Below are 26,255 nucleotides of genomic sequence, written 5' to 3' on the forward strand. Positions count from 1 at the left end.
GGGGGTGTGAGGGGCACGGGGGTGTGGGGGGCACGGGGGTGCGGGGCCACGGGGCAGGGGTGCGGGGGGGCTGCAGGTGCAGGGCCACGGGGCAGGGTGCGGGGGGCTGCAGGCGCAGGGGCACGGGGGTGTGGGGCCACGGGGCGGGGGTGTGGGGGGCTGCAGGCGCCGGGGCGCCGGGGGTGGGGATGGTGGTTTGCACAGGGCACAGGTGTCCCACAGGAGCCAGCGGGGGCTTCCTAGGGCGCACGGCCAGAAACGCAGCCTGGTGGCAGCCACCACTGTCCCTCTGCCCGCAGGCTCTCCCCTCTCCCCAGGTCGACGCAGGCTTTGAGGGAAGGCGGCACTGTGCGCCTTCCCACCTTGAAAGGTGCGGGCGCTGTTGAGCAGCCAGGCAGCCTCTGCTGATGGCCCAGCGTGTTTTCTGTTAAATCCTTGAGGTTTTGCTGGTGAAGCGGACCCCGGGCTTGTTTGGAGGGGAGAGTCCGAGTGAAAATGTGGTTAGGCCTTCTCAGCTGAAGTCGCTGCCCCGGCCCCGCTGAGGGCTGCGTGTTGCCATGGGGACACCCCGTGGGAGGGACCGCGGCCCTGACTATGCTCTCGCCTCCTGAGCGCCTCGTCTGTGTTGCAGGTGGTTCCACCAGGGCAGCAACCCGCACACGGGGACTCCTGACTGGTTGTACACAGGGGGTTACTTTGAGCGGAATTTCTCACGCTGCCCGGATATCTACTGAGGGCTGGAGTGGCCCCGGGCCCCGGGACCGGAGGCTGGACTCCGTCAAGCGGCTGCTCAGAGCTCTGGTCGCGGCAGAAACCGGCTTTTCCAACGACTATGTTTGTGGCTGGACTCCGTCAAGCGGCTGCTCAGAGCTCTGGTCGCGGCAGAAACCGGCTTTTCCAACGACTATGTTTGTGGCAACAGCACCATCCCCGGTCGAGGATTTTATTCTAATTAACTTTTGATTTTGCCAAACATTTTACTGCTGTTGCAGTCTCTTCATAAAGCTTCACTTGGGATCATCATGTTCTCATTAAGGGTGGAAAAGGAAAATCCTTTGCAGTCCCTTCACATGACGGGACTCAGCTGGGCTTGTGTAGCTGACGGCACCCTCTTCCTTGTAAAGTTTATCACTAAGGTCCGCGACCAGGGGGGCTCCTTTAGTCATAAATCCCTCCATAGTCCTCCTTGTAACGCAGAAGGGTTTCTGAGACTGTTTTGAATGTGAACCGATAACAGGGGAAGATGGATCTTGAAAAAAATCCTTTGAAGAGCTTTATACAGGCCAGGAATTAAGGTAATACAAGAGTGAAGATTTTCAAAGCATCAGATTGAATGAAATGAAAAGTTGTCAGATTCTGTATTTTTTACCAATCTTCGATAATGTAAAGATTACTTTTAAAATATTTAAGTTAAAACTACTTGAATAGTATTTTGCTGAAAAGCAAGATATGCATTAATCACCAATTGTATACTATCCAAACTGAAGCATTCCCATGACACTCTGGGACAGCTGGAAACCTGGAGGGGTGCTGATGGAACCCCCTGGGCGGCTCCCAGCCGTGAAGGGAGCCCCGCCTCTGGCCTCGTCCACACCCCTTGTCACCAGGGCGTCCTGGTCAGTGCAGGCCACACCACGTCACAGAGTGTCACTGTTCCCAGCTGTGTCCCCATCTTCCCAGCATGCACATTCAGACGCGGGCGAGTCACAGCGGGTGTGCCCCACGGGAGGGTCCGCGGCAGCCTTTGCTCACAGCCCTGTAATTAAAGTTATTTAACAAAAAATAGGTGTATGTCCATTTTAGCAAACATCTGTTCAAGTGACTGTGGTCTTCCTGTAGAAATGTCAACACCACAGGGCGCAGCAGGGCTCTGAGTGGAAGGCCGTCCTCTGAGCGCATGCACACACTTGCACACTCAGGCCCACACGCAGTCGTACGTAGGGAGTGGCGGGTTCTCCATGAGAGAGTGTCGTCCCTGTGTGTCCAGGCTTCAACATCACATTTGTAATTAAAACACTTTTGAAAGCCAATACTTGTTCTGAAGGCTTGATTTTGTGGCTTTGGACACAGGAAGCCAGGGTGGAGGGAGGAATCGAGAGAATCTGCTCGACAGGGACATGAGCGGAGCCACTGGTGCAGGGTTTACCCTGGGGACGCTGTTCTGAGAGCAGATTTTGGGGTGTCTGGTTGTCTGCGTGGGGAGGCCTTTGTGGCCGGGGCCGGGCTCGTTTTCTGGGGGCGAGCGCAAGCTGAAATTGTCCAAGGGCACAACCCTAGGACACATTTAAAATGACAGGATTTAGGGCATTTTAACGACTTCTTCTGGATGAATCCATTTCTCACGGCCACTGGTCATTGGCCAGCAAGTTTTGTGCTTTTAAGTCCGCCGATGAGGCCGGGTCTCAGGGTCAGGGGTGCGTTGGCATGGGCCCAGCCCAGGCGCCAGAGGAGGGGGGCAGGACAGCCGGCGCCAGGGCCCAGTGCGTCCAAGGGGCCCCTGTCACTCGGCTTATGGATTTTAACCTGCCGTTTCTGCAGATGCTGACACGTAAAGTTACTGCCTCTACTTTGTGCCCCTTGATAATCTCGGACGTCAGATGTTGGTCTGTAATAAAGAGGTTTCCGGTAGAAAATGCATTTTAAAAAACGAGCACCTGCTACCGATGCATTTGGCCTGTGTGGAATGTGATGGCCTTCTTGGCCACGTGATGTCCTTGTGGCTTTGGCATAAGGGCCCAGGAGCTTTTTAGAGTCCTTTTGTAGCTTAGAACATCTGTGGAGAATGAAAAGTAGAGCATGCTTTCCCCAAAGAACTTGGTATTTTGGTTTTATTTCCTTTTGAAGTTAGGGTTCAGTTACATGTCCCTGGACTCTGTGCATTTATCAAGAGCCACTGGAGATCTCGCCATGGACAGACAGACGCTGTCTTGGAGTCTGTCTTGTGTACGGTATCAACTAATGTCATGGGGCCCCCTGGCGCTGACCAGATTTCACAGGCCGCCTCGTGTTGGGGACAGTCCTGTCTGGGTCGCGGGGCTGGCACAAGTCTGTCCCGGAGTGGCCAGGCCCAGGACATCACCAGCACCAGCTAGGGTGTGGCTTGTGCTCGGGAGCAGGCAGTGGAGAAGCAGGCCCTGGTCCCTCAGGGACATCACCGCATTTTGCCATGCCAGGCTGCCACAGAAGCCAGAAGCCACCAGAGCACTCTTGTCTCCGCACGGGCGGACGTGAAACACGACGGTCCCAAGGGCTTTTCCTCATAGACACGGCGCTCTGGGAGGGTAGCGGCCGCCTGGGAATGTCGGCGAAGTCCTCCACAACGAGGTGGAAGCCGGAGAGGCCGCCGGCAGGGTGCCTCTGAGGAGCAGCTCTGAGGGCTTTCTAGGCCACCGCATCCCCTTCCAACCCCACCCGCAAAGCTCATGTTGCCCATGCTTGTGGGAGGGTCAGCCCGCAGACCTGCCAGACACATGATCTGGTGTAGGGGACCCATGTCAGACCCAGCGGGTCCGGCACTTGGAGAGGTATCGGGTGCAGCCCTGGTGGCCTCTGGGAGCCCCGGGCAGGCCCAGGGCCCATGCGCTGGCCTCGTGTCCAACGGAGCGTGGAGCGATCCACTGGGGAGGCGTTTACGGTGAATGCGGAGGATACACCGCCTGCTTGCGGGGTCCTTGTCGGAACACAGGATCAGGAAATCCGAGCAGGACAAGAGAAACTCTGGGAGGCTCCCCGAGATCCAGCCAGCCCTCTGGGCAGCCCCGGCCGGAAGCTGCTTCTCAGGACACTGGCTCTTCGAGAAAAAGTGCTCCCCAAGAGAGATGGTGACTGACTGGCTTTACCAGTCCCCAGTATCTGTGAGAAGCATGGCGGCGCTGGGAAACTTCGAGCTCAGAAGCACCAGTAACACTTCCCCTTGCCTTCCAACAGGAAGGGCAGGGGCCGTGAAGAGCTGCGGGGGACAGGCGGGCCCGGGGCAAAGTTCAGTCAGTACAGAGCTCCCCCTGTCCCGTTTCTCTCGTCTCAATGTCCAGACTTTCAAACATCTTCCAAAGGACTTTCTTGGGTCCGCAGTGGGTGCAAAGATTGGGGTCCCTGATAGGGCGAATTACTTTGGGCTTCACTGGCTTCTGCATTCTCCGTGTGCGGGTTTTGCAAAGTGAAAACAGCATGTTTGGTGTCTCTTGCTGGGAGTTTAGTGGACAGTCAGCCCAGTGGTTGTACAGCTCCTTTGTCTCTTTGAGAACCAGAATGCTTCCAGCCGAGTGTGTGCGTGGCCGGCCTTCAACACTGTTTATCCTATCAGTGTAGCATGAAAATGTCAGGCAAGAATATGAGCTAGTGAGATGCATTTATTTTTATAATATGTAATAACTGGCAGCACCCATCTGTATAAACAGAATCAACCACTCTTAGATTGTTTGGGGGGAGACTGGTGCAGATCTGCAAAGGTAAATGTTAAACCCTAGCTCCAAAACCAAATTTCTTTGAAAATGGGTTGTAGCTGACATTTGTTTTGCAACTGTAGCAAATGTAGACATGTGTTTTGCACTGAACAGTTTTTCACTGTCTCAGCTGTTCTGGCCTCTCTGGAAAGGGCTGCAATTGGGCTACAGACGAGTCCCCGTGCACTGATGTCAGATGTTTGGACTGTGTGTTCTGTAGGGTTGGCCCAGCAAATGGGTTGTTCCAGAAAATTGCTTGTCATGGTGGACAGGGGATTCAGGGGCACTTGTGACACCACTGGGCGGGCCACTGGATGGGTGAAGGGGTCTGTGTTCTCTGAGCAGTGGGGAGCTCTGAGTGACCATCTCTCTTCTCTCCTGGGAATTGGAGCCTATTGCCGAAAGCAACGAAATGCCCAGAACACAGTGTTAGTCTGACCTGAGGGTCCTTGTTGCCTGGCCGCTGTCCTAGGCACCCAGCATCCTCATGCTTTCCGGGCAGATGAGCTGAGTGGAGACAGTCCTCTGAAGAGCCATGGTGGCTCTGGTCAGAGGGACAGACGGCCCACAAGATGGTAACGCCCTCAGGATGCCCAGCTGCATAGAAGAGGGGCTCCCCCAAGGGCTGCTGTGTCTGATGACAGGGATCACCAAGCACTCAGCACTGCCAGAGCCAGGACCTGCTGTCTTGGGAGCTTAATCCCCACAATTACCACCCAGTCCCACTAGTGGAGGGGGGAAAGAGGGTGCAGGAACGTGGGCTTGCCCTCGGTTTCACAGCAGGTAAATGGAGGAAGTGGGATTTAATCCGTATTTATAGTGAAGCTCACCCCGTGTGCACTTGACAAAATTCATACCGTCTCATAGCCACCATCAACATATACGATCAGATGACAAGGATGTCAAGACCATTCAAGGGGGAAAGAACAGTCTTTTCAACAAACAGTGCTGGGAGAACCGGACCCCTACCTCACACCTTCTACAAAAGTAACTCAGTGTGGGTCAAAGACCTAAATGTCACACCCCAAAACAAAATTTTTATTTTTAGTTTTTTTTAAGATTTTATTTATTTGTCAGAGAGAGAGAAACAGAGCACAAGCAGGGGGAGTGGCAGGCGGGGAGAAGCAGGCTCCCCACGAAGCAAGGAGCCTGATGTGGGACTCGATCCCAGGACCCCAGGATCATGACCCGAGCTGAAGGCAGACGCTCAATTGACTGAGCCACCCAGGTGTCCTGAAATTTTTATTTTTTGAATTTATTTTTTTAAAGATTTTAATTATTTGGACCAAGAGAGCACACGAGCAGGGGGAGCAGGAGAGGGAGAAGCAGGCTCCCCGCTGAGCAGGAAGCTGACCTGGGGCTCGATCCTAGGACTCTGGGATCATGATCTGAGCCGAAGGCAGATGCTTAACTGACTGAACCACCCAGGTTCCCCAACCATAAAACTTTTAGAAGAAAGCATAGGGCCCAAGCTTAGCGACATAGGACTTGGCAGTGATTTCTTGGGTAGGACATCGAAGGCACAGACAACAGAAAACATAGACATATTGGACAAGATGAAAACTTAATGTTTGTGCATCAGACAGTATCATCAGGTAAAAATGCAACCCACAGAATGGGCGAAGATATAGACAAATTGAATATTTGATAGGGTTTGACATCGAGAGTATGCAGAGAACGTCTAAGACCAAAGAAACAAAAAACAACCCGATCCAAAAATATGCAAAGGACCCCATAGACATTACTGCACAGAAGATGCACAAATGGCCAGTGAGTCCATGAAAAGATGCTCGGCATCACTAATCAGGTGGGAAATGCAAATCAAAGCTGCAGTGAGACCCCATCTCACACCCGTGAGGATGGCGACTGTCGAAAACAAGCACACACCAAGTGTTGGCGAGAATGTGGATGGATTGGAACCTGCGTGCACTGTTGCTGGAAATCTAAAGCGGGGCAGCTGCTGTGGAAAACAGGATGACAGTTCCTCAGAACGTTACCAACAGCATTACCAGATGATCCGGTAGTTCTGCTGTGGTTCTGTGCCCAAAGGAATGGGAAGCAAGGTCCTGAAGAGAGATGTGCATGTTCACGTCAATGCAGTGTCCCCCACCATTGCTGAATCACGGGAGCAACCCAGGTGTCCACCTGGGCATGACCGGATGAGCACAATGTGATCTACGCCTACAAGGAGGGGAGTCCCGACACCTGCTGCCACGTGGGCAAAGCTTGAGGACATCGCTCTCAGTGAGATAAGCCCATCCCAGAAAGACAAATACTGCAGGATTCCCCTTACATTACATACTTAGAGTCGTCCAAACATGAGAGGCAGCAGGATGGCGGGGACAGAGGGGGTGGGGAGTTGGTGTTTCACAAGGCGACAGGGACTCTGATGCTGCACATCATGAATGTATTTACCGCCATTGAACGGCTCACTTAAAAATGGTTAAGATGGGGGGCGCCTAGGTGGCTCAGTCGGTTAAGCGACTGCCTTCGGCTCAGGTCATGATCCTGGAGTCCCGGGATCGAGCCCCGCATCGGGCTCCCTGCTCTGCGGGGAGCCTGCTTCTCCCTCTCCCACTCCCCCTGCTTGTGGTCCCTCTCTCGCTGTGTCTCTCTGTGTCACATAAATAAATAAAATCTTAAAAAAAAAAAAAAAAAAGAGGGCGCCTGGGTGGCTCAGTCGGTTGGGCGACTGCCTTCGGCTCAGGTCATGATCCTGGAGTCCCTGGATCGAGTCCCGCATCGGGCTCCCTGCTCGGCAGGGGGTCTGCTTCTCCCTCTGACCCTCCCCCCTCTCATGTGCTCTCTCTCATTCTCTCTCTCTCAAATAAATAAATAAAATATTTTTTAAAAAATGGTTAAGACGGTAAATTTTATGTCCTGTGTATTTTACCACAAAAAAAAAAAAGGAAAGAAGCAGTCAGCGGTTAACGGGTTAGAGAGGAAGGAGAGATGGACAGGAGGGGGGCAGAGGACCTCAGGGCAGTGAGACCACTCAGTGCGGCACTATGATGCCGGGTACGTGTGTCACACATTTGTCTAAATGCACAGCCGGCGTGCAGGGAGACGGGCCGTTGGCGACACCACGTGTCCGTGCAGGTCCACGGGCTGTCACGCGCCCTCCGGCGGGGGTGCTAATGGTGGGAGGAGGTGTGTGCAGAGGGTTTTCGGGGAGCTCTCAGTACTCCCTGCTCACCTTGGGGCTGAACCTACAATTCCCCCCAAAGAGAAAGGAAAGAAAGACGATCGCAAAAACCCGCCTGTCAACCCGTGTTGTCAGGGGGCGGGCCGCTGTGTCCTCACTTAGTTCTTTTTTTTTTTAAAGATTTTATTTATTTATTTGAGACAGAATGAGAGAGAGAGAGCACATGAGAGGGGGGAGGGTCAGAGGGAGAAGCAGACCCCCTGCTGAGCAGGGAGCCCGATGCGGGACTCGATCCCGGGACTCCAGGATCATGACCTGAGCCGAAGGCAGTCGCCCAACCGGCTGAGCCACCCAGGCGCCCTATTTTTATTTTTTTTAAAGATTTTATTTATTTGAGAGAGAGAGAGAGAGCTCATGAGAGGGGGGAGGGTTATAGAGGGAGAAGCAGACTGCCCGCTGAGCAGGGACCCCAATGCGGGACTCGATCCCGGGACTCCAGGATCATGACCTGAGCCGAAGGCAGTCGCCCAACCGACTGAGCCACCCAGGCGCCCAGTAAACACAGTTTTTTTTGTTTTTTTTTTTTTGTTTTTTTTAAAGATTTTATTTATTTATTTGAGAGAGAGAATGAGAAAGAGAGAGCATGAGAGGGGGGAGGGTCAGAGGGAGAAGCAGGCTTCCCGCCGAGCAGGGAGCCCGATGTGGGGCTCGATCCCGGGACTCCAGGATCATGATCTGAGCCGAAGGCAGACGCTTAACTGACTGAGCCGCTCAGGTGCCCTGTCCTCACTTAGTTCTGTCACGTTCTCTGCTCCGTGCTCCGGCCCTTCTCATCGGTGTGTTTTAACTTGTGTTTCTTATATGAATAATGGCGTGGGCTCTCTTCTCCTGTGCCTCTTGCTGGCTGTACCCCTTTGGTGATGTGTCTGGGCACGCCTCCTGCCCCCTTTCGAGTTGCACCCGCAGGCCCTGTGCCCTGCCTGCTGCCCGTGCAGGAGCCCCTGGGCTGCCCGCCCTGCTGCCTTGTCCCCCATGGTGCCCCGCAGCCGGGGGGGGGGCGGGCACACCCAGGGGCCTCGGCCATACCTGTCTGCCTATGGCCGCTGTCCTTGCTGGACGTTTGTCGTGGAACCAGCCTCAGAAGCGGGCCTCCGGCTCGAGGAGGGCAAGTACTCAGGTGAGGGTCCTGCAAGGCCACGGGCTGGGAGGGAAGCATGGCTCTTCGGGGTCTGCAAAGTTGGTTTTCCTGCACCCTGCTGAGGCAGCTTTTTAATTTTTCCTAACTTTTCCTGCCTGCTGGCCCATGTTCAGGTAGCCAGATTGGACTTTCCCATCATTGTCTTTGGTTTCCCGGAGCGTCGCGTGCGGGGGTCTCGCTGTCATGGGCTCATGGCTGTGCCCTCTCCCCTGTGGTCTCTGGGACCCTAGGGTTTCAGGATTGATCCAGGCCCCCATGGAGCTCATGTGTGTGGGTTTGATCTGTTGGTATTTACCATACTAGGAAATGAAATGAAGAAAAGTAAAAGTATTTAGCTAATTAAAAAATAACAAGCTCATTATTTATTAAACAACATTTTTAATGAAAAACAGCTATATTTTCCAAAACAAAATTGGTGAGTCTTTAGATCACGAGACAATGGATAAAGAAGTGGTTGTCCTTCAGGGGCACCTGGGCGGCTGGCTCTTGATTTTGACTCAGGTCATGATCTCAGGGTCCTGGGATGGAGCCTCGTGTCGGGCTCCCTGCTCAGTGGGGAGTCAGCTAGAGATTCTCTCCCTCTCTCCCTCTGCCCCTCCCCCTGCTCACGTGCTCTCTCTCTCTCAAATAAATAATAAATCTTTAAAAAAGAGTGGTTATACTTCAGGTATTACACAGAACATCATATAGGAGTTAAAATGAACACACCAGACTTACGTGTATCAACGTGAATAAATCTTCAAAACAAAAACTACCTTCCACTTTGATACTGTTTATAAAAAGCTTAACAAAGTTTACACATACAAGTGACAAATCGTCAGGCAGCACACATGGTGGCTTTGCTTTTGGAGGGGGTCTCTAGTGCGGGCTGGGGAGGGCACAGGGCTCCGAGTGGGTGTGCCCCGCTTGCTTACTGCCAACTGCCGCAGCCCAGTGCAGGATGGAAACGGAGGGCATCAGGTCCGTCCTGTGAGTAGCGAGTCTGGCTTGACGGACAGCGGCCTCTTCCACTCCGTTCTGAGCACGCGCATCACGCCTCCGGGAGCTCCCCGCACAGATGGAGACGCCGGCGCTGTCATCACGGGGGGAGTGGGGGACCCCGAGAGGAGAATGGGGGAGTAGGGAGACACCCCCCCCCCGGGGAGAATGGGGGCCTGCCATCCCAGCGCTGTCATGGGGGGGAACAGGGAGGCAACACGGCACTTCTGTCGCTCCCCAGACGGCCACGGCCGGTGTCTCCGGCGCTGCGCCCACGCGCGGGAGTACACGGCTGTGATTCGGTGACCCATCCCTGAGGTCGCGAAGTCGGCCCTCCCCAGCCCCAGCGTCCTAAGATCCCCTACCCGGGGGCTGTTTCCCGCACGTCTTGGGACCTGGCGTGTCGCCCTAGCCGTGAACCTGAGACGCCCCTTCCCGCTCCGCAGGTGCCCCCGCTCTCCGGCGACGGTGGGGGTGCGGGCTCCAACGCCCACCACTCGGTGGTCGCCCGCCACGCTGTTCCGGGCGCCGCCGCCAGGGGCCGCCGCCGCGCCCCTATGACACAGCAACAATAGGAGCCGCTCTGGCCCGCGCACCGCCCTCCCGCGCTTCCGCCGGAAGGGAGCGCGGGCGCGGGGTGGGCCGGGGCGGGCCGATGGACGGCTGTCTCTTCCAATCGCTGGCGGCTCGGCGTCGACCCCGCCCCTAACACGGCCCAATAGGCGGCGAGAGCGGCGGGAGGGGCGGAGCGAGAGGGGACTTCCGGCGGGGCCCGGCAGGCGCTGAGGAGGAAGAGCGATCCCGGACGGCGCCTCTCGGCCGAGTCGCGGCGCGGGCCAGGTGCGGGGGTCGCCGGGGGCGGGGACGGCTGCGGGGGCGGGGTCTGCGCCGTCGGGGTGCCTGAGCCGCCCGGGTGTGTGTTTGGGTGGGGCGGCCGGCGAGCCCGGGTGGGGGGGCCCGTGCGCGGGGCGGCGGCTCTGGGGGGCCTCGGGCTCTCGAGCCGCCGCGGCCGTGTGGGCCCGTCCGCCCAGCGCGACGCCCGGGGGCCGGAGCTAGGGGTGCGGCCCCACGCGGGGTGCATCGGCGGGGGCGGCGTGGGGCGGCGCGCCCCCCGGCCGCGGAGCCGGCCCCGCTGCCCCGCAGCGCTTTTCCCCTGCCCGGACGCCCAGCCGCCGCGCTGCGGTCTAGGGGGCGGGCCCCGCAGAAGCCGGCTGACGGCTTCACTCCCGCCCAGCTCAAGTTTGTCAACTTGTTGGGGGCCCCAGGCCGTAGAAAACCCGAGTGCCGCGGGGGGGTTGGGGGGGGCCACCCGCAGCGGGCGGTGAGTGTCATGCTCCGGGAAACCCGAGAAGCGGCGGCGGCGGCGTCGCCCCGGCACCTGGCTCCGCGGGCTCAGGTGCCGTCGGGCGCTGTGGCCGGGCTCCGCGACGACAGCTTCCCGGGCCCCCTTCCTCCCCGCCCGGAGGTGGCCGGCGGGGCGGCCCTGCTTTGACCGGGTTTGCATGCTGGCCCCTCTTCCAGGATGACGACTTCAGGCGCTCTCTTTCCAAGCCTGGTGCCAGGCTCCCGTGGGTCCTCCAACAAGTATTTGGTGGAGTTTCGTGCAGGAAAAATGTCATTAAAAGGAACTACTGTCACCCCAGATAAACGGAAAGGGCTCGTGTACATTCAGCAGACGGATGACTCCCTCATTCACTTCTGCTGGAAAGACAGGACGTCTGGGAACGTGGAAGATGTAAGTGTCTGTTACCCTGAGTGTGGTCTTAGGGAGCGTGCCTCATCCTCGGGACAGGAGCGCGTGGAGCTGCCTTCGCTGCATTCAGGACATACAGCAGCTGTTTTACACTCGGAGTGCGTTGCTGGGATTCGAGGGCACTGCTGCTTTGGTGCCCACATCAGCTGTTATGCTTTGCTCGTGCATGTTCTGAGTCTCAAGGATTCTGTAGAGTCCTTCCATCGTGGTCTGTGCGTTACACTCTGAAGATTAGATGCCCAGAAGTGCGCCGCGTGTGAATGCTGACCTGTTACCAGCTCCTTCTGAGCAGCTGCTCTATTTAGCATTCTTTGTCCTTCAGCCTAACTTGTTCTTTGTTGAGAGCAGTGCAGAACCACCTTTTAACTCATTTTGGAGCATCATTCCCAAGATGTCTTTCTTAAAAATCCTTGAAAAGCTGCAAGCCCACCTTCCTTGTTGCGGACCGAGCCCCTCTCCTGGCCCTCATGCCCTTGGTGGGGTGCCTCTGACCCTGGCTTCTCCACCCGGTGGAGACCCTGCTGGTGAGGGGCCTTGGTGACTTGATTGTGTCTGCGTCCTGTACCCCCTCCTCCCGCCCCCACGCAGACGTAGGAGCCAGCGTGTTTCTCTGGGAGGCTGTGGGATCAGCAGTGTGTGTTTCCGTGAAGCTAACTCTCTCCTCTTCTGTGGCTCTTGGAAGGACTTGATCATCTTTCCTGACGACTGTGAGTTCAAGCGCGTGCCGCAGTGCCCCAGTGGGAGGGTCTATGTGCTCAAGTTCAAGGCAGGGTCCAAACGGCTCTTCTTTTGGATGCAGGTATGTAGAAGGTTTTGTTTTCAATATATGTTTCTCTGTCATAGAATCAGGTTAGAAACTTGCTCACTGGACCATAGAATTCACTTTCATGAAACGGCTGGTGCTGACTGAACGTGATTGTCACGGACCCTAAAAATTCCGGTGTGTCTTCTTGTGGGGGTGGTAGGTGGGGGGCACTGGAGCAAGGGGCCTCTTCCAGAGTCCAGACATTTGTGGCTGGGCTCCGGGTGCCCATGCAAGATCGGAATTCCTGGCAGACCAAGAGTAGTTTCTGGACTCGGCCCCAGTGTTGCTGCGTTGACAGGTGCATAGCCTCTGGTTTGCTTGTCTCGCAGTGCGTGCCCCCCACTCCCCCTGCCATGAGCACCCCAGAGTGGAAGCAGGGGTGACTGTGTGTGTTCTCCTTGCTGTGTTTTTTACAAAAATGGAGTGTTTTCTCCCAAGCTTTTCTCAGCCCTGCCTTCCCTAGTTGCGTGCTTTGGGGGTCTTTGGGGGTCAGTGCACCAGGGCACTCTGGCGCCCACAGCTGCAGTCACTATTCCGTTGAGTTTAACAGCCGTCGCTCCTTCTCCCACGTGTCGGCCATTGGGCTTGTTTCCGTCCCCGTTTTGTCGCTGGCAGTGGGTTAAGAGTGACTCTACACCGAGGCTATTTTCCGTACAGGGTTGGGGGGAGGGGTTCTGTTAAAATCGAGAAGTAGACTTGTTAGAAGTGGGTATACGGGGGCATTTACCGTTCTGACAGATGTTGCCACTTTCCTTCCCCAGAGGTTGACCCCGCTGCCCTTCCCCTAGCACGTTCTAGAACAAGGCAGAGGTTTCTCTCTGGGGGCCGGATAGGCTGTGCTGCAGACACTTGCCTCTGCCCACGTAGCGTGAGAGGCACGTGGACAAGGAGTAAATGGACGGGTGCGGCGCGTTGCAACGAAACTTCATTTGCAAACCCAGACGGGGGCGGGGGCCTGAGCTTGTTTCTGCACGGTTTTGCCAGGGAAGTTTTCATCAGCCCTACCTTACCTGATTTTGCTTCTCTGCCCTGCTGCCCTCCACCCTGGGGGTGGGGAACTCTGTCTTGTCCCCCTTCTTTGTCCCTGGCCCCCCAGCAGACCCACAGTGCCTCCTCAGTCGTGGGTGCTTCGTCTCGTAGTTCTGGGGGCACTGACGGGATAGTGCTGCCTGGTGACGCCCTACACCCCAAGGTGCTGGTGTCGAGTGCCTGCCAGGTGCTCTCTTGAGTTTCCACCTAACCCTGAAGGGCCGCGGGCTGGGGCCGGTTCGTGTGTGGTGGTGTGATAGAAGGGTTCTTGTACTGTTACACGGGTCACAGGAAGGCATCGGGGCGTTTAGACTGTTGTGGAAAGCACGAAATTCTGGAGGGTCGGAAGGTGTCGCTGGGTGCAGACTGGGTACCCTCGGTGCTTTAGTCTTCCTGCCCTCAAAACGAACATTGCCGCAGCCCAGCAATCTCAACGGGCTGCTGTTCCTTTCGGCCCTGCTGGGTTCTCTCCTCAGTGCTGCGTGGCTGTGGATTGGTACCTGCACCTGTCGACCCTCTTGTCTGTAAGCCACGTCACTGGCAGCGGGCCGCTCCGTTGCAGCTGTGGTCCTGTCCTCCCCCCACAGGAGCCCAAGACAGACCAGGACGAGGAGCATTGCCGGAAGGTCAATGAGTATCTGAACAATCCTCCGATGCCTGGAGCGCTGGGGGCAAGCGGGAGTGGAGGCCATGAGCTCTCTGCACTGGGCGGTAATGGTCACCTTCAAGAACGTGTTGGCATGTCAGTGGATGTCAATGACGTGTATTCCTGATGATGCAGCCTGGTTGTTTTTGGTTTTGGTTTTGGTTTTTATTTCATTTTTTTAATAAAAGAGAGAGCATGTGCAGGTGGGAGGGACAGAGGAAGAGGGAGAAGCAGGCTCCCCGCTGAGTAGTGAGCCCGACGAGGGGCTCGATCCCAGGACCCTGAGATCATGACCTGAGCTGAAGGCAGACACTCAACCCACTGAGCCACCCAGGCGCCCCCGGGCTGGTTGTTTTTAAGTAGAAATGGAGGCTTTCAAGTCAGAAGCCTCTTAGTTCCAAGTGCAAGCCTCCGCCCAGCTTCTGGTGATAAAACTATCTGAGCTCCGCTCTGTTGGCTCCTTCCAGGCGCTTCTGTACAGTGCCGGGAAAGCCAAAGGGAGGGATCACGGTGCGTGCTATCTCAGCCCAAGGCCCCCAGCCTCCCCATGGCCCCGTGGGTGTCGACCCGGGGACCCGGCGACCCGGCAGCCCCAAGTCTGACCCCTTCTGTCTTACAGGCGAGGGCGGCTTGCAGAGCCTGCTGGGGAACATGAGCCACAGCCAGCTCATGCAGCTCATCGGACCTGCTGGCCTCGGAGGACTGGGTAACCCCTGTGTTAAGAGTGGACAACCTTCAGTCACGGTTGCTTTGGGATTTGAGTTTTTCCTTCTTATTGGTTCTCAGTGACATCTGTGAACGTGTGTTCCCTGTGCCAGCTTCCCTGGGAAGGGCCGCATGCTCTGTGGTTTGAGCTGGGAGCTGGTCCGTGGTGAGGACCCAGCTCTGTACTCGAGGGGAGCACAGCTGGCCTGGGAGCGGGGCTCCTGCCTGGGGCCCTCTGCTCTGGTTCCCCTCTGGTGGGCCTGCCCGCTGCCGCCTTCTGTTGGGCTGGGATCGGTGTGTTTCTTGGGCGGCAGGGAAACACTCGCTACTCTGCCAGGTTTGGACTGCGTGTTACCTTGGACCTAAGTGTGTTGTTAGTGGAACGGGAGACAGAAACGATCTGACTTGCGGGATAAGCTTCCAGAACGCTACAGTCTGAGCCATCGCTACTCCGGCACCCCAGCCCACTGTGGTCACCACTTCTCCCTGCTTGTCCCTTGGTGTTAGCGCGGGATGTCTGGCGGGGAGGTGGGCTCTTCCGGAGAGTATGGCGTCTGAGCTCATGTCTTCTTGCAGGTGGGCTGGGGGCCCTGACCGGGCCAGGCCTGGCCAGCTTACTGGGGAGTGGGGGGCCTCCAGCGAGCAGCTCTTCATCCAGGTGAGCCTTGTCCTCTGCCCCACCATGCCTGGGTGCCACCAGGGCTCCCCCACCTTCAAGGAGACTGGACATAGGAGATGCGGAAGGACGGAAAAGACACCTGGGGAGGGTCCTTTTCGGGGTCTAGACGGATTCCCAGCAGTTCAGGGACCCCTGCCACAGGACGACTTGCTGTGGGCGCCTTTAGGGTGCCTGGCCGCTCCATTGCTGCCCTCGCTCTTCCCAGCTCCCGGAGCCAGTCGGCAGCCGTCACCCCGTCCTCCACCACCTCTTCTACCCGAGCCACCCCAGCCCCCTCTGCTCCAGCAGCTGCCTCGGTGACCAGCCCAAGCCCCGCACCCAGTTCAGGTAATGGAACCAGCACGGCAGCCAGCCCAACCCAGCCCATCCAGCTGAGCGACCTTCAGAGCATTCTAGCTACTATGAACGTGCCGGCCGGGCCAGGAGGCGGCCAGCAAGGTAACATGCTGCTCGGCTCCAGGCTGGGGGGTGAAGGTGCCTGCTGCCCCCTGCCTGCTCGCTTGCTGGCTTTCCAAGGCATGGGGCCAAGCATGTCCCTGGGCTGAGCCGCTGCCCCCTTCCCTCACCACACCCAGTGAGGTCATGGCTCGGGCGTCTGTGGCTGGCCTCCAGCCGCTGATGGCCGTGTGCTTATGCCTTAGTTGACCTGGCCAGTGTTCTGACGCCCGAGATCATGGCACCTATCCTTGCCAACGCGGACGTCCAGGAGCGCCTGCTGCCCTACCTGCCCTCCGGGGAGTCACTGCCGCAGACGGCAGAGGAGATCCAGAACACGCTGACCTCGCCCCAGTTCCAGCAGGTAGATGCTGTGGCCTGGGTGCCCCCTGCTGCGTGCTTGGTGGCAGGGGACATAGCTTACCTTCCACGTGGCTCCCTGTCACCAAGCGTCCTTGCACCTGCGACTGGCCCAGGCACCTCCCCCCCCCCCCCCAGGGCCTTTGCCAAGTGAGTGCTCAGGAGTGTCTGGCTTTCCTTTGCAGGCCCTGGGCATGTTCAGCGCGGCCTTGGCCTCTGGGCAGCTGGGTCCCCTCATGTGCCAGTTTGGCCTGCCTGCAGAGGCCGTGGAGGCCGCCAACAAGGGCGGTAAGTGCCTGCCCCCCCCACCCCCACCCTCCCCACCCCACGTGGCGAAGGCAGAGTTTGCACATCATAGGGCTGGCTGGCCTGGCTGGGGCATCTCGGGGGTCCTGGGCCTCAGTCTAGAAATTTTTATGTTCCCTCTGGTCAGCAGTTCCAGGCCAGGGTCTAGAAAGGTCATCTCGTGTTTTTAAATGCATTTTAGATGTGGAAGCATTTGCCAAAGCTATGCAGAACAGTGCCAGATCCGAGCAGGAGGGTGACGGGAAGGACAAGAAGGACGAAGAGGAAGACATGAGCTTAGATTAATTAACTGGTGTCCCCAAGGGGTCAGGATTTGCGGCTGGCGACCTCAGTGATGGGGCTTGTGGTGCGGTACACGCCCTCACCTCCGTTCCAGCTTGCTGAGAAATAAAGGTCTTGTCTTTTACCTGCCACCTCTGGTTTTCCTGTGTGCCCAGGAGGGGAGCTGGTGTGAGGGGAGCCCCCTGGGCAGGTGGTTCCCCCCACGGGCATGTCCAGGGTCTAGATCTGCCTCTGACCGACTGCTCTACTCCTTTCACATTTGAAGTCAACACTCAAACAGAAGTTACTTTTTTTTTTTAAGATTTTATTTATTCATTTGACATAGACACAGCGAGAGAGGGAACACAAGCAGGGGAAGTGGGAGAGGAAGAAGCAGGCTTCCCGTGGAGCAGGGAGCCCGACACAGAGCTCGATCCCAGGACCCTGGGACCATGACCTGAGCCGAAGGCAGACGCCTAAGGACTGAGCCACCCAGGCACCTCTACTTTTTAATTTTTAAGAAGCAGGGCAGATTTCTGATGTTATGAAAAATTGGTGGAGGGAAAATCTCATCATGAAGCTGAAAGATAAACAGTATTAAAAACGCCAGTTTAAAATGTCCGGTATAACTTAAATCGTTTTCAAAAAGATTCGTCACTCCTAGAATCTAGAGTCCAAATAAATAGACTTGATGTGAAGTGGGCTGAATTGCAGGGGCTGGAGGCTCTGAGAGGTGGGAGCCTGCCTGCCCAGGGCGGCCCTCCTGTGGATGCCAGGCCGGGGCCCCCGAAGGCTCTCCTGCGTGGCTGCTAGAGGGGCAGCTTGCTAGGTGGCTGGGCAGCCGCTGGCCCCCACTGCCCCCTGGATGCCCACAGAGTGAGACCAGGTGATGGGGGACCCATTCAGCATCAGATTCCTCATGCAGCCGCGGTAGGCTAGAGGCCTAGCCTGTGCGTTCGTGGGCTCTGGGGGAGCAGGGGAAGATGGAGAGACACGTCAGAGCAGAGGCCAGCGGCCCACTGCCCCCCCCCCCCCCCCGCCACGCCTCAGTCTCCCTGGCTGCCCCATCACAGGAGGGTGGGGTGAGAGTGGGGTGACCCGATGCCTGGTCCTGGAGGGGCAACTCCCACCCCAGGCTGAGGCTGCACTCACTAGGCAGGCCCCCGAGGTGCAGAGGTGCTTGGGCGGTGGCCATGGAGGCCACCAGCGCAGGGCCCAGGGTCTGGTTGCTCCGTGCGTCCACCTCCAGCTGGAGCACGTTCCCACTTCTGGTCACTGTGGGCACAGGGTCCTTGTGATGGGGGGGCGGGGCCAGGGGCTGTTTGCCATGCAGCCTGCCTGGGGGGCCCACCACTGTTCCCTCCTGGGTGCTGTACTCAGCAGAAAAGCAGGGGTGGGGGTGGGGCCAGCTTACCCGCCAGTCGGTGCCACTGGCCGTCACACAAGGCCGCCGGGCACATCACCCACGTGGAGAACTCCCCTGCACCATCGTCCGCCCGCAGCAGGACCTGGGGGCGGGGGAGTGGGGGGAGGTCAGGACGGCCTTGCGAACCCCAATCCCCCGCTGCGGCCGTAGCCCCCTCTCCCACGGCTCACCTGCTCGGCCCGCACCTGCAGCTGCAGGTAGGGCGGTGCCTGGACCCGGCCCAGGTGGAAGATGAGGCCGGTGGCCGTCCGAGGCCGTACCTCCAGCTCCAGGGCCGCGTGAGGCAGCACGGCCCCCGTGGTGTCTGTGAGAAGGGGGCTGTGAGGAGGGGCAGGGCTGCCCGGGCTCCCCACTTCTGGAGCCCCGCTCCTGCCCCATTGGGCCAGGGGCACACCCACGCCCTACAGACCTAGGGTGACCACACCCCCGCTGTCTGCGAAGAACAGGCCTTTCTCCAGGGGGCCTGAGAAGCACGGCGTGACCCCCATCACCCGTGTGGGGGCCCCCAGGGGCCGCCCGTCCAGCCTCAGTCTCCTCACACAGCCACTGAAGCCAGACCTGCCGGTGGCCACCTGTGGGGACACAGATGGGCTGGTGTGGGGCAAGGTCCCGGGGCTGGGGAGGGCTGTTCAGCCGGGGAGGGGGGTGGAAGTGAGAGCAGGGGGCGGGGTGCGGAGTGAGGTGGTTTAGGGTTGCGGGGGTAGATGGAAGGGGTTCTCACTGGGAGCCTCGGGCTGAAGCCACTGGCAGGGAGGCCCCCCACAAAGAGAGTCTGGGGCCGGGGGCTCCCTGCCCCCTGGTGCTGCTGGCCGGGCCCCTCCTGGTCCTGGGCCCAGACCCCATCTGTCGCCAGCTGGATCCGAGTCTTTCCCCACCGCACAGACACCTGGGGGCAGGAGGGGGCACGTCAGAGTGGGAGCTCCCAGGACCCGGCCCGTGTCCCCTCTTCAGCTTCTCTCACCATGTGCCACCGGCCAGCCCGTGAACGCTGGCGGCTCTGGACGCGGAGCTGGGGCCCAGGGCCCTCTGTCTGGGCAACAAAGTGTCCATGGCTCAGGAGGAGAAGCAGAGAAGGGCTGCTGGCCGTGAGGGGGGCAGCGAGCAGCAGGAGTCCTCGTGGGGTGCGAGGGCGGACCAGCATCGAGAGGTGGGACCTGGAAGCCAAGCAAGGCCGTCAGCCTGGGCGGCCCCTCCGCACCCTCCCCACCCGGCCCAGCCTTACCAGTTCCCGGGGGGTGCCGGGATGTGGGCAAACTCCAAGTAACTAAACAGGGGGCCCCCAAACTGGTAGGCATCTTGGATGGTCCTGGGAGGCCAGGGTGGTGTGCAGGCAGGGTCCTGGGGGGGCTGGCGGCTGCGTCGGCCGGGCTGAGGGGATCAGATCGGAAGCAGGAATGCGTGGGACCGCCTTCTGACCGACCACCCCCCCTGCCCGCACACCAGCCTCCGGGTGCCCCACCTTCCGCGCCGCTGCGGCCCTCAGTCCTCGAGGTGCCTGCCCTGGGGTCTGGGTGCGCGGGGTGGGGGCACAGCCTGAGCTCACGTTGACTTTCTTCCAGTCCTGCTGCAGGTCGAATACACGCTGCGGCCCCACGGGCCTGAGGAGGGTGGCGCGGTCAGCACTGGAGGGGTGGAGGGTGGGCACTGGCCCCCACGCCCCCCTGCGCCCCCCGCCCGCAGCTCACCGCATCACGAATACGTTGCTGATGCAGCCCTTGAAGTTAAAGTAGTCGCCAGTCTTGGACAAACCTCCTAAGAAGAGATCCTGGGACTCCTGAGGCTGGGGCCTGGGGGGCGGCCCCTGGTGGGGCTTCATCTGCTGAAGCTGGTCGTCCACATAGAGCCAGACCCTGCAGGGAGGAGCAGTGTTTCCCCCGCCCTGCCCCATCCACCCACCGCACTGCCACCTTCCTGTCCCTGGACACCGCTGCCAGAGGCCCGGTGGGCCAGGCTCACCCTGTGTCGTTGCTGTAGAAAGCCACATAATGGGGGACGCCGTCGGCAAAGCTCCCTCGAGTCTTCACCTCTGTCCTCAGCAGCTGCAGTGTCACACGGCCCTGCTGCAGGGACACCTGGTATGGCCCATCCTGGGGACAGTGGCCAGGTCAGCAGACCGGGCCGGGGCCCGGACTCCCGCCCTCCAGCCCCCCGAGCCCCACGCGGCCGCTGCTGGGAGCGGGGGCGCACGCACCAGGAACGCTTTGTGGTAGAGCAGACCAGCGTCTTGGGTGCTGCGGAAGCCGAAGCCGGAGTAGATGTGGCCCGAGACGGGGGGGACATCAGGGAGCTCCAGGGACAGGTAGCCGTCGCCGTGGAAAGTCATGGCCCGTCCCACCTGCAGGAGGGGGACCATGAGGGCCCGCGGCACAGGCCTGGAGGGGGTGCTGCCGGCCAGGGCGGGGGTGAGCTCACCAGCAGGTCGGCAGTGCAGCCCGAGCTGATGCCCGTCGTGTTCAGCCTCTTGAGATCCACGTACTTGCCCTGAGCCTTGATGCCCTTGATGCAGCCGCGGATTGAGCCTCCGGAGGGGAAGAGCTGCTGCAGGCTGCAGGGGATGAGCATGAGGCCGCCGCCGCCTTCGAGACCCTGGCCGCCCCCCGGCTGCCCCCCGGCCGCGCCCCGGCTGCCCGCTCACCTCGGGGGCAGCTGGTCGGGCGGCACGCCGCCCAGGTAGTAGGCGTCGGCCAGCTCCAGCGAGCTGCTGCGGTCCACGCTGAACACGTTGTTCCTCTCCACGCGCACCAGCACGCGGCTCACACGGCCGCGATTACCCCCCAGCAGGAACACCTGAATCTGCAGGGTGCCCACGGGCCAAGGCTTTAGGGTGCGCCGTGGGTCCTGCGGGTCCTCCTGGAGCCCCCAAGCCCTCCCCCGAGCCCAGCCTTACTGCCTTGCTGGCCGTGGTCATGGTTAGCAGTTTCTGCATGTCCTCGTGTTGTGGCTTGGCCTGCATCAGACCTGCGCCAAAGTCGTAGAGGAGGAGGAGGCTGCCCTTCTGCGTGGCCAGGCACAGGAACTGGTCCTGGGGGGAGGGGCAGGGTCAGTACGCGGTGGGGAGCGGAGGGGGCGGCGTGCGCTGGGGCCGGGCAGCCCGCGTGCCTGGTGCCGCATGAAGAAGATGATCCCGTTGGAGGACACAAGCCGTATCTCCTGCTCGAAGCGTTTGGTCGTGCCGATCTGACTCTCCATGCTGATGCGCGCAAAGCCGGAGCCGTCCAGGTGGGAGCCATCTGTGAGCCACGGGTCCCCGGTCGACTTGGAGCTACAGGTCAGAGGTCACAGGAGTCAGCCGAGAGCCGGCTGCAGCGGGATGAGGGCCAGGCCCTGGCTGCACGTACCGGGCACAAGGCCTGTCCACAGCTGTGTCCAGCTGGAAGGTCTCCTCGAAGTTATAGACGCTGAGCACCTCCTCGTTGAGCGTGTCCATCTCGATGCAGCCCAGGTAGCCAGGGAAGCGGAGGGGCTCAGGGGGCTGTGGGCAGGGGGCACAGTCAGGGCTCCTCGCCCCCAGGCCGACCCAAGGGAGGGCGCTCAGTGTGCAGCCGGACATGGAGCAGGACTTGCTGGGACAGGAGTGCCGGGCCGCCCCCCACCAGGCCAGGCTCACCGTGAAGTGGCTGGGGTACCCCCCCACGTAGAAGACAAAGTCGTCAGGCCGCAAACTGAGCAGCCCCTCGGCCCCAGGGGCCACTGTGTCGCCCTTGGTCTCATGGAGCATCTGCTTCTCCACCGTGACAGACATGTGACCAAACTGGAGGGTCCTGAAGGCAGAGGGGGGGTGAGGAGTGGACCCCGCCGGGCAGTGGGGGGAGCACAGGGGGCCGGGCCACACACCTGTCAATGCTGACTGCTGCAAACTGCTCCCCGATGTCTTCGTCGACGCTGAGGGCTGCGAGGCCCGCCTCCCCCAGGCGGTACACCCAGTGCACCTTCTGGTTCCGCAGAGCCACGCCCATGTAGTCCCCGACAGCCTGCGGCAACAGGAGACTCAGCGGGACGGGGACCCAGCCCCGCCTGCCGGCTCCCAGCTAGTGCCCGGCCTCGCCCAGCCCGCCGTGCCCGTCCTGCCCGCCTGGTACCTGGCGGCTGCCCATGTAGAGCACAAAGCGATCCCCGGGGACCTGGCCAGACTCCGGCTCTGGACTCTGGAGGTAGAACTTGAGAGCGGTGTAGGCGGCGAGGTCGGAGAGGTCCCGCGGGGCACGCAGCTGCACCCCTGAGCGCCCATTGAACTTCATGGACACCTTGACCTGTGGGGGGGGGGGGCGCGTGGCTCATCAGTGTCTGCTGCCTGGTCTTCCAGAGGCGACTGTGCCCCGGCGCTTGCTCTCACCTTGCTGGCAGCTCCACGGGCCTGGGCGATGAGCTCCCGCACGCGGCCGATGCTGGCAGACAAGGCCAGGCTGGCGTTGTGCGTGCCACGGTTTTCCAGGAGGCTCAGCTTGGCTAGCAGCTGCGGCAGCGTCTTCTCCAGGGTGGACACTGCAGGGAGCAGAGGGTGTGACCCTGACAGCTTGGCCTCACCCAGTCCCTGGCCACCCCCCACCCCTGCATCAGGGGACCCCAGGGCCCACCTGAGCGGCCCGCGTCGAGTACCGCCTGGCCCAGGTCCTGGCTCCGCAGGCCTCCGTACTGGCCCTGCCACTGTTCCAGGTGTTTCTGCATGTCCTGAATCCGCGACTGCACGCGGGCGGCCGTGTCCTGGGCTTCGGCGGCCACAGCTTTGGCGTGCGCAATCTTCTTGCTTGTCTCGTCTGTGGTGGGCAATGTACAGGCAAGCTCAGAGGGACACAGGCAAGGACCGTCCTGGCTTCACCTCCCCTCTGCAGTGGGCGGGGGGGGGGACCACCAGCCCCACCCTGACAAGGTCCAGCAACAGGGGGCCCAGCCCCCACCGATCTCCCGGGAACCACAAGCAGCAGGAACACCACCTGTGTGTCCTGCCCGGACAGCTCCCTGTGCCAGCCTCTCAGACCACAGCCTGGTCACCCCGACACCCGTCAGCTCAGCCCCGGCCCCCACGGCCACCATCATCTGTCCCAGCGCCCTGCCTGAGCCTCCACAGCCCCCAGGTCCGAGCTTGCTGGGACCTTCTACCCAAGTTGGCGGCTGCACGGATCGACCTGCGTCGGGTGCACCACCCCTTGCCCAGAGGCCTTCCCCGGGTCCTTGGCTCCAGCCACACTGGCCTCCGCGCTCCCACCTCCACCTCATGCCCTCCAACCTACTGTCCCCTCCCTTGATGTCCTTCCTGGGAGCCCGAGCAGGCCCGTGCCCCCAACCTTGGGGGATGAAATGTCCCTGCTGCACACTCCCCGTGCTCCCCCAAACCCACTTCTATTTCTCTCCAAAGCACTTCCTGTTCCCTTCCCACTTTCACTTGCTCCTTAGAACTATTTTGTGTGGCTTCCTGCCCAGCGCTCTGGACACCATGGGTGTAAACACACCCCCCCCCAAGTGCCCACTGGAGAGCCCCAGCTGGCACCCTGCCCGTGGGGGGGTGCTGTCCACCTTGGGATAAGCAGAGGGCCAGGGCAGGGGCGAGGAGCAACCTACCGGTGTCCATGGCCAGCATGGCCTGTACCTCCTGGACTCGGGCCACCAGCTGCTCCTTCTTGGCCTGGGCATCTCGGAGCTGGGTCCCGGTGCCCTGGAGGGTAGCCCGCACTGCGGGGGAAGGCAGCCTCACTCCCAGCGTGCAGGTATAGCCCACCTCGGCCCACCTCACCAGGAGGGGACAAGGCCAATGTGCACACAGACGGAGACATCCAGACCCGAGGGCCCTCGGCTTGGGGAGGCACTGGCCCCCCCGCAGATGTAATTATCTCCATTCCACAGGTCACACAAGGGAAGCTCAGGAGAGCCAGGCCACTGCCCGGGGGCCGCCAGCACCCTGAGGGTCTAGCAGCAGAGCGTGTGCCCTTTGCCCTTTCTCATCCACCTGGCTCCCATCGGGACAGTAGGAGGAACCAGCGCTCCCACAGTCCCCAGGGCAACATGCCGAGCCGGTGGTAAGCAGGACTCCCACACAGGGCAGCCATCACCCTCCCTCCCACCCTCACCTACGACCACCGGTCCCATCCACCGCCCCCCATGGGACCGGACATAGGGCTCCCCAGCACTCACCGCGTCCCAGCCTCTGCTGCCCCCTGATGGTGGCCTCTGCCAGGGCACTGCTGTTGGTCAACAGGTCCCGGGCTCGGGACGCCAGGCCTCCCCGCACCACCATCTGCAGATATGGGGGCAGGATGAGGTTCATACCTGCCTGGTGGGAACCAGGGTCGGGTCGTGGGGCGGGGAGGGAGGCAGGGGCTCCTACTGGGGCTGTGGGGAGGGCCAGGGCCTCACCGCCCATGTGTGGGTCGCCTGCTGCAGCGCCTGACCAGCAGCCCCCTCGGCGGCCTGCACGGCTTGGAGAATGCTGCCGTAGGCGTTAGCGGCCTCGATGGCCCGCTGGATGAAGCGGTCCTGGTTGACTCCACGGATGATGCTGTGTGGGGGCAGGAGAGGGACACAGGATGTGTGGTTGGGGGCCCGGGCCCAGACAGCTCAGGCTCTCCTGCTGTCACAGCTGCCAGGCCAGTCTGCCTGCCCCCTCCAGCCCCCGACCCTTTGCCCCTGCCCTGCTGCCCGCCAGGCCTGCCTTTCTTATCCCTTGCACCCCATTTGGGCCAGGACCTCGTGGGGACAACGGCCTCTTCCTCCAGGAGCCCTCCCCGACTGGCTGAGTCCCAGCAAGGACCCGGCTGCCTCCCCGGGGCGCCTTGCAGGCCTCGCACCTGGACAGGTTGAGGGCCAGCTGGTCCAGCTGCTGTGCGTGGGCCTCCGCGGCCTCCACCAACTCCACCTTGCTGCTTGCGGGGGAGAAGGCCCGCATCTTCTCCAGCAGGGGCGTCCGGGCCCCATCCAGGTTGGCAGCAAGGTGCTCATACTCCTGGGTGGGGACGGGTGGGGGGCGTAAGTGGGACCCCCAACCCAATCCCTTACTCACTCTCCCGATTTGGGAACCCAGAGGCCGCGCCCTGCGTGCAGACCGCCATCGGAACCTGCCTCAGTGCCCCCGAGAGGGGCGGCACTCACCTCCCTGGCCTGGTCCATACCGTGCAGGAGCCCAGAGAGCTGGGCCAGGGTGTCACTGGCGGCCTGCAGAGTGGCCCTCAGAGTGGCATTGTCCCTGGACAGCTCCTGCTTCCGGTGCTGGAGGCCACGGGGAAGAAAGGGGGTGACAAGAGCAGAGGTATGACAGGGTGGGGATAAGGGGCCGCAGGGTGGGGGGGAGCGGGGGAAGGGAGCAGGAGAGGAGGGCCCCTCACCAGGGCGTCCTCCAGGCGCTCCTGGTTTCGGCTGTTGAGCTCCTCAGCCTCCCGAGTGGTGCCCACTGCCCGGTTCAGGGCCCCTCGAAGGTCCATGAGGCCAGCCTCGTGCTGGGCCAGCTGGTCCCGGGCGCGCGCGGCCAGTGCCCGGTTCCCCTCCCAGCGGCTGCTCAGCTGCTCCTGCACATGGGCCAGCACTGGCCCAGACCCCAAGTGGGGATGGTTGTCCGGGCAGGAACTCCAGGTCCCCGCCCAGTGCCCACCCAGCCCCCGTCTGCCGCATCTCAAGCTGATCTCAGCCACTCACGTCTCTGGGCCGTGTCCAGCTCGGCCTCAGCCGCTGCTCTCGGGGCACCCAGGTCTCGGGCCCGCATCTCCCCCAGCAGCCGCTCCACCTCAGCCAGCGTCCGGCGCACGTGCTCGCCCGACGGGGCCGAGGCGTTGGCCGGGAACAGGTGGTCCGTCTGGGACTCGAGCTCTATGCGGCGGAGGGTGGGGGCAATCAGGGCCGGCCTGCTGCCCAAGCAGACCTCTGCCCACTAGCTCCCACGCCCGAGACCCCACCCAAGCATGCTCAGAGTGCCCGCACACAACCCAGAAATGCCCCGGATGGCTCCAGGACACAGCTCTGCTCGGCTGCTCTGCTGCCTGAGCTCCTCGCCCCCTCCCTCTCACCTTCCTCAGCCCCCACCCCAACACCCCGCTGCCCATCTGCTCCACCTGGCCCAGCCAGCCCCTGCTCCAGGTCAGCACTCAGCTGCAATTTCATTCCTC

At 60.6% G+C, this 26,255-nt stretch overlaps 3 protein-coding genes across 5 annotated transcripts in view; 2 read left to right on the forward strand and 1 right to left on the reverse strand.

Annotated features, from left to right (window-relative positions):
- OSBPL2 (oxysterol binding protein like 2) overlaps positions 1 to 1,437 on the forward strand; it is a 39,298-nt gene extending 37,861 nt beyond the window's left edge. The window contains exon 15 of the mRNA XM_021677867.1: positions 632 to 1,437. Within this exon, the coding sequence (XP_021533542.1) occupies positions 632 to 734 (103 nt within the window). The 3' untranslated portion in view covers positions 735 to 1,437. The remainder of the gene's footprint in view (positions 1 to 631) is intronic.
- Positions 1,438 to 10,531: 9,094 nt separating this feature from the next.
- On the forward strand, positions 10,532 to 16,942 carry ADRM1 (ADRM1 26S proteasome ubiquitin receptor). Of its 3 annotated transcripts, none has more exons than XM_021677864.1 (10): positions 10,532 to 10,603; positions 11,285 to 11,498; positions 12,199 to 12,315; positions 13,938 to 14,061; positions 14,616 to 14,702; positions 15,278 to 15,359; positions 15,586 to 15,818; positions 16,022 to 16,179; positions 16,361 to 16,463; positions 16,663 to 16,941. In XM_021677864.1, exons 2-10 carry the CDS (start codon positions 11,286 to 11,288, stop codon positions 16,764 to 16,766), a joined length of 1,221 nt encoding a protein of 406 aa, XP_021533539.1. In that variant the 5' UTR covers positions 10,532 to 10,603; position 11,285; the 3' UTR covers positions 16,767 to 16,941. The 3 variants fall into 3 exon arrangements, with proteins under 3 accessions (XP_021533539.1, XP_021533540.1, XP_021533541.1); XM_021677865.2 differs by having other exon boundaries at positions 10,536 to 10,603; positions 15,586 to 15,707; positions 16,663 to 16,942; XM_021677866.1 differs by lacking the exon at positions 12,199 to 12,315 and having other exon boundaries at positions 10,536 to 10,603; positions 16,663 to 16,942.
- A 256-nt stretch (positions 16,943 to 17,198) lies between these two features.
- LAMA5 (laminin subunit alpha 5) overlaps positions 17,199 to 26,255 on the reverse strand; it is a 48,943-nt gene continuing 39,886 nt past the window's right edge. Inside the window, exons 52-80 of the mRNA XM_044919057.1 lie at positions 25,789 to 25,959; positions 25,482 to 25,678; positions 25,249 to 25,365; positions 24,948 to 25,102; positions 24,517 to 24,658; positions 24,295 to 24,397; positions 23,725 to 23,835; positions 22,743 to 22,922; positions 22,502 to 22,650; positions 22,248 to 22,418; positions 22,003 to 22,139; positions 21,776 to 21,929; positions 21,507 to 21,640; positions 21,268 to 21,430; positions 21,056 to 21,190; positions 20,804 to 20,961; positions 20,581 to 20,713; positions 20,360 to 20,503; positions 20,125 to 20,255; positions 19,854 to 20,018; positions 19,628 to 19,766; positions 19,391 to 19,536; positions 19,130 to 19,322; positions 18,890 to 19,054; positions 18,578 to 18,740; positions 18,339 to 18,472; positions 18,157 to 18,250; positions 17,895 to 18,017; positions 17,199 to 17,707 (exon numbers count right to left, since the gene is read on the reverse strand). Coding sequence (XP_044774992.1) covers positions 17,568 to 17,707; positions 17,895 to 18,017; positions 18,157 to 18,250; positions 18,339 to 18,472; positions 18,578 to 18,740; positions 18,890 to 19,054; positions 19,130 to 19,322; positions 19,391 to 19,536; positions 19,628 to 19,766; positions 19,854 to 20,018; positions 20,125 to 20,255; positions 20,360 to 20,503; positions 20,581 to 20,713; positions 20,804 to 20,961; positions 21,056 to 21,190; positions 21,268 to 21,430; positions 21,507 to 21,640; positions 21,776 to 21,929; positions 22,003 to 22,139; positions 22,248 to 22,418; positions 22,502 to 22,650; positions 22,743 to 22,922; positions 23,725 to 23,835; positions 24,295 to 24,397; positions 24,517 to 24,658; positions 24,948 to 25,102; positions 25,249 to 25,365; positions 25,482 to 25,678; positions 25,789 to 25,959 — 4,247 coding nt within the window. The 3' untranslated portion in view covers positions 17,199 to 17,567. The remainder of the gene's footprint in view (positions 17,708 to 17,894; positions 18,018 to 18,156; positions 18,251 to 18,338; positions 18,473 to 18,577; positions 18,741 to 18,889; positions 19,055 to 19,129; positions 19,323 to 19,390; positions 19,537 to 19,627; positions 19,767 to 19,853; positions 20,019 to 20,124; positions 20,256 to 20,359; positions 20,504 to 20,580; positions 20,714 to 20,803; positions 20,962 to 21,055; positions 21,191 to 21,267; positions 21,431 to 21,506; positions 21,641 to 21,775; positions 21,930 to 22,002; positions 22,140 to 22,247; positions 22,419 to 22,501; positions 22,651 to 22,742; positions 22,923 to 23,724; positions 23,836 to 24,294; positions 24,398 to 24,516; positions 24,659 to 24,947; positions 25,103 to 25,248; positions 25,366 to 25,481; positions 25,679 to 25,788; positions 25,960 to 26,255) is intronic.

This window comes from Neomonachus schauinslandi, chromosome 10, assembly GCF_002201575.2.
Source record: "Neomonachus schauinslandi chromosome 10, ASM220157v2, whole genome shotgun sequence".
Taxonomy (NCBI): Eukaryota; Metazoa; Chordata; class Mammalia; order Carnivora; family Phocidae; genus Neomonachus; species Neomonachus schauinslandi.

Coding starts and splice junctions, on each gene's coding strand:
- ADRM1 (XM_021677864.1), top strand. CDS start 11,286: ATGACGACTTCAGGCGCTCTCTTTCCAAGCCTGGTGCCAGGCTCCCGT. Junction 15,360..15,585: donor GCGAGCAGCTCTTCATCCAG/GTGAGCCTTGTC, acceptor CGCTCTTCCCAG/CTCCCGGAGCCAGTCGGCAG. Junction 16,180..16,360: donor CCTCGCCCCAGTTCCAGCAG/GTAGATGCTGTG, acceptor TTTCCTTTGCAG/GCCCTGGGCATGTTCAGCGC.